The sequence below is a fragment of the Polistes canadensis genome, unplaced genomic scaffold (assembly GCF_001313835.1).
Source record: "Polistes canadensis isolate GaletaPanama2010 unplaced genomic scaffold, ASM131383v1 scaffold_419, whole genome shotgun sequence".
Taxonomy (NCBI): domain Eukaryota; kingdom Metazoa; phylum Arthropoda; class Insecta; order Hymenoptera; family Vespidae; genus Polistes; species Polistes canadensis.
Genome location: NW_014569966.1, coordinates 1511 through 6567, shown reverse-complemented (window position 1 = coordinate 6567; position 5057 = coordinate 1511). Strand labels below are relative to the sequence as shown.

At 26.3% G+C, this 5057-nt stretch overlaps 2 protein-coding genes across 3 annotated transcripts; one reads left to right on the top strand and one right to left on the bottom strand.

Annotated features, from left to right (window-relative positions):
• Positions 1–1365: 1365 nt before the first annotated feature.
• On the top strand, positions 1366–2964 carry LOC106792394 (phosducin-like protein). 2 transcript variants are annotated; one of them, XM_014758800.1, is made up of 4 exons: positions 1366–1413; positions 1670–1933; positions 2012–2426; positions 2513–2964. In XM_014758800.1, the coding sequence occupies exons 2-4, from the start codon at positions 1712–1714 to the stop codon at positions 2731–2733; spliced, it is 858 nt and encodes a 285-aa protein (XP_014614286.1). In that variant the 5' UTR covers positions 1366–1413; positions 1670–1711; the 3' UTR covers positions 2734–2964. The 2 variants fall into 2 exon arrangements, with proteins under 2 accessions (XP_014614286.1, XP_014614287.1); XM_014758801.1 differs by lacking the exon at positions 1366–1413 and adding an exon at positions 1563–1581.
• On the bottom strand, positions 2912–4583 carry LOC106792393. Its single transcript, XM_014758799.1, has 3 exons — positions 4344–4583; positions 3778–4258; positions 2912–3705 (listed from the first exon to the last, which is right to left on the bottom strand). The coding sequence occupies exons 1-3, from the start codon at positions 4384–4386 to the stop codon at positions 3189–3191; spliced, it is 1041 nt and encodes a 346-aa protein (XP_014614285.1). The 5' UTR covers positions 4387–4583; the 3' UTR covers positions 2912–3188.
• Between the last annotated feature and the right edge of the window lie 474 nt (positions 4584–5057).

Sequence of the window (5057 nt, the reverse complement as noted above, 5' to 3'; positions counted from 1 at the left end):
AAAAACAAAAAAATAATATACAAATATTTCCCCTTTACCCTGTGCGTGAGTGATCAATGTGTGATCTTTGATTACTATACTAACTTATACTATACATTTGATCAAAGTAAAATGAATTTAATTATCAGCTCTTATTATCGATTGTCAGATATGATTTATTTCGTTTGTTTTTGTTTTCTTATGTTTCTTTTTTATCTTCGGAAAAATACTGCACTTTTTTTCTTTTTCTTTTCTTTTCTTTTCTTGTTCCTATTCGTAATATCGTATGATCACATCGATCATTGGATTATATTGTTTCCATTCCGGGATGTTTCTTTTTTAAATCATTATTTGGTTTGCGGTTATTTATAATTTAAAAAAGAAGAATTTAACATTGATTAAAAGTATAATTTATTCATAGGATTATAATAAAATTGTTATACGTATATATCGTATTGCGTGACACCCAATGGTTAAGCTTCGAAAAAGATAAGTAAAATATATATATATACGTATATATTATTACGGAAATAATACAGGCATACGAATGATAACGTCGACCCCTCCTGAATTTGACGTAAATAAAACCGTTGGGGTTCTTCCTTATCATTGACCTCGAATAAATAATCTGACTCAAGTAAAAAGCTTACAAAAAAACATGATAAACGTTCCCCCCAAGAGCGATCCGTTGCACATACGCAATTGCATTTTTTCGAAATTAGAAAAAAGTAAAAGAAAAATACGAATAAGTTTCCGTTCGATCTTTCCATCGATCTTATTTATTTCGTCATTTTTTATTTTGATCATTAAGAATAACAAAAGGAATATCAAATAAATTTATTCGCATAAATTCTCAGGCAAAATTTCTTACAACGTGGAAATATTTTTATCACATTTTTACATAATATTGAGAAAGAATTACTTAAAAGATATTACTTTTTTTCCTTATCTTCTTTAAAATATAAATTCGAATTTTTAGAAAATATTTATTATTCATGGTTGAATTTTTATCTATCTTTTTTTTGTAAACAGATGATGTTTACATTAAATTTTTTTCTGTGAGGGGAAAAACCCGAGAAAGTTCTTTAGTTGCATTATTTGTTATATAAATAGAAGTTTACTATTTTAAAAAATAATCTTTGATGACGTGCATCCTAATTCTTCTCAGTTATATGAAATACAATATTTTAACTTTACATGCTATAAGAAAATATAAATTATTTTCTGAACACCATGAATATGCAAAAAAATATCGGATATTTTTATTTAATCAATCAATAAAAATGATTCAAATATTCCCGCGCATTGACCCGGCCGATAAAAGTGACATCTGTGTCGAAGTGGCGAAAACTTTAAACCGAACGATATACTATCGGTAAAAACGCATTTGACATTATCAACACAAGCGATTTTTAGATATTGACATTTACAAAGGTATGTACCGTTTTGTTGAGCCTTTTAATTCCATTTGTAAAAGAATAAGATTATTTGTTAATTTATTTGTGTGCTCAGTCTTATCGATAAAATATAATAACGTTAAAAATTTTAGTAATCAAATTATGTAAAATTTCAAACAAACAAATTTGAAACTTATTTACAAAAGTAAACAAGCTACAACATTATTTTTAAGTATATAAACAATTACATTTTATATTTGTTATGAGTAATAAGAATTATTTACTAATTGTAGAAAAATTTAAATAATATCAAAAGAAATAAAAGATTACGAAGGATGTCTACGCTGGAGGATAAAATTTTAGGAGAAAAAACGCACTACTATTGTAGTAGTTCAAGTGAAGATGAAAATGATAGCGAAGATTCTAACAAATATGTTGACAAAGAAAACAAATATTCAAGGAGTGCTTACAACCTTCTACCGTCTTACTCCAATGCACCATCTTATTCTGAATGGGATGGATCATCAAGTAATACAGGACCTAAAGGTGTTATTAAAGTAAGCATCAGATTAAAAAACATGAATATATGTCTTCCAAGATAACTATTTTCACTAATTTTATATTTATCTGTAAAGGATTGGCAAAGATTTAAACAAATAGAAACAGAAAAACAAGCAATGCTTGACAAAGAAAGACTAGAATTAATCAAGAAAGTAAGTTTTACGTGTCGCACTGATTTAGATGAAGAAAAAGCAAAACTGGAAGAAACAGATCCAGAACTAGCTGATCTATTGTCAGATGAATTTTTAATAACTTATGAAAAGCAAAGAATGAAAGAGATGCTTGCAAAAGCAGATAAACTACGCTTTGGACAATTAATTAAATTAGAAACTGCAGATCAATTTGTAGATGCTATCGACAATGAGGATAAATCTGTAACAATTATTGTTCATATATATGAAAACAAAGTTTTTGGATGCAAAGAAATGAATAGATCTTTGATAACTCTTGCTAAGGAATATCCTAGCATCAAATTTTGTAAAATTTCAGGTACATTTTCTCATTCATTTATATATTTATCTCAAAATATTATATTATTTGTTATTATAACTAATCATATAATGAAAAATATTTAGGATCCGTAGCTGGATTGAGTAAACATTTTAAAGAGAAAGGTGTTCCTGCTTTATTAGTCTACAAACAAGGACAAATAATAGGAAATTTTGTCCAACTGACCGAACATTTGGAATCACATTTTATTCCTGCTCGTATAGAAACATTTTTAATTGAAAATGGAATACTACCTGATAGATGCGGTATACGAAGTAGCATTATTTCAGAAATGACACATGAGTAATTTTAATAAATACTTTGTAATGTAATAAGTTAAAAGTATATTTTTAAGGATCATTTCTTCTTCTATAAATCTCCATATTAACAATAATCATATATCTGCAGGCTCATTTTCTCTATATTGTTTATAAATTATATTTATTTCTATTAAGTTGTACCGATTATAATCAAAACAATAATAGTAATAAAATTTTTTAATGTTATCTAAATATAGCATTCAATCCAAACAAAGAAATAATTACAACTTAACATATTCACTACCAGTGTCACGTGTCTGTGACATTAATTTCCATTAAGAATCCAGTGTCAAAAATTTATGACTTTAATCAATGCGAAAGATAAGTTCTGAGTTGTAGCTAAAATCTCTCTTCTGTTGCACGGTAGCTAGTATGTTAAAACATATAATCTTAAATAAGTAGAAACAAAATAATACATATATATAAAAATATAAATTTTTTCTTAAAGCATTTCCATTATCTGTTTTTTCTTTTTAATAGCGCTACATAGGTGTAAATATGTCTTTAATATATTATCATATTCTGTATTTTGTAAATCAAGATAAAGGTTCTTCAAATTAGTTTTCCTTTTAATTTCATTACTTAGTTCTAACATCTTGTCATCTAAAGTATTATTTAATATTTTGTACGAATCAATCGTTTTGGACGTTTCCGTATACATTTTGGTTAAACAAGTTAATTTAGCCACTTTAGCTTGTACTTCAACTATTTGCGATTGCAATGATAAGATTTGTGCCTTTTTATTATAAACTTCATTGACATCTTCATTTTTTACTTTTCTCCATTCGTTGATCAAATCTGTACTTTGTATTAGACGATCTTTATAATGCGCACAAAGACTATCAAATTTATCTTTCCATTTTAATAGTTCTAAATCTGTGTTTTCTGATAATTGGTTATTAGTGTTGAGACTGTTTAATTTTTGAAGTTCTTTAACATTACCACCTAATTCCTCATATCTGTAACGTCATCGAACATTAATATTATTTATCTAAAATATACAAATCACAACTACACGAATAAATACTTACTTTAATAGAAAATCATGTAATTTTTCCTGCATTAATGCATCAACACAAGCTTTTACATTTAATCTTTCTTCATAACTTAATTTATATTCAGGAAAATCTTGAATTCCCAGTATAGTTAAATCTTGTAATCCTTGTTTAAGAGTTATCGAAATGTCTTTTATTTTATTTATTTCAAATGATTGTAAGAATCCTTTTAATTTGTCTTTAGTTTCATCTGGTAATGCAATATTTTTATTTAAACATATTTCCTCTAAACATTTATAAATCAACTGTACTTTTGCATGTTCACTGATGCTATTCTGACAATCAATCAATAATTTCGTAGAATCCCTAAGATCAGTATGATCTTGTTCCGGTGTAGTTGTAGCTTTACTACTTTGAATAAGACTAGAGTGATGATCTAGCTCGTTGGAAAGTAAAATTGAATCTAATCTACCCATTAATTGCGAACTTCGTGAAATTCGAGATATAATAGATATATCTTTAAAAAAAAAAATAAAATCAAACATTATTAAATCTACATATTAAAATATATTTCTTTAATAATTTATATTTATTTTAATTACCTGATAATTGACTTAAATCGAGATTATTCATGATTTGTACCATATATCACTTAACGAATATCGAATACTCAATAACTAAAACGAAAGTATCAACACAATATCTTATTAAACAAAAATAAATGCTTTGACACTTTGATGAACATTTAAAATATATATTAATCCAAACCGGCGTTGCTTGCATATAACAACGCCAATTGAAACAGTTAAGTTATTAAATAAGAACCAATAAAAATAGAGAGTTTGAACCTATGTTTATTGTATTGGTATTAATTGAAAATCAGATGTTTTGTTCTTGCAGTTGGTTGCACTGTTACGACTTAAGCGACAATTTAGAAAGAATATGAACTACAAAGCGCGAAAACTTGACAGTGCCGCTCCCTACAATGCATTTGAATTGCAATGCGCCGAAATACTTCTAAACATTCGTAAATAAAAATTATATTAATTTGTTTAAGAATGCAAAGAAAGAATCTATCCACTACCCATTAAAACTATAATTAAAAATACTTATACGTCAAAATATAATAGAAAACTGATTGGAAATAAATGAAAATCTAATTGTGAAATCAAAATTTTCTAATAAAACAAACAACACTGAATCTAATTCGAGTTTGTTTTAATTTCTTTACGCTCAATCGATGACTCTAAAGCCAATATATATAAGTTTCTATTTATTATTAAGTTTTAGATAATTAAATATTTTATTTTTTTAGT

Bases quoted from the DNA above. Each gene is read 5' to 3' on its own strand.
- LOC106792394 (XM_014758800.1), top strand. From the start codon at position 1,712: ATGTCTACGCTGGAGGATAAAATTTTAGGAGAAAAAACGCACTACTAT. The intron at 1,934-2,011 runs GTAAGCATCAGA...TTATCTGTAAAG, and splicing joins GACCTAAAGGTGTTATTAAA to GATTGGCAAAGATTTAAACA. The intron at 2,427-2,512 runs GTACATTTTCTC...AAAAATATTTAG, and splicing joins CAAATTTTGTAAAATTTCAG to GATCCGTAGCTGGATTGAGT.
- LOC106792393 (XM_014758799.1), bottom strand. From the start codon at position 4,386: ATGGTACAAATCATGAATAATCTCGATTTAAGTCAATTATCAG. The intron at 4,259-4,343 runs GTAATTAAAATA...TTTTTTTTAAAG, and splicing joins CGATTTAAGTCAATTATCAG to ATATATCTATTATATCTCGA. The intron at 3,706-3,777 runs GTAAGTATTTAT...ATGACGTTACAG, and splicing joins TTACATGATTTTCTATTAAA to ATATGAGGAATTAGGTGGTA.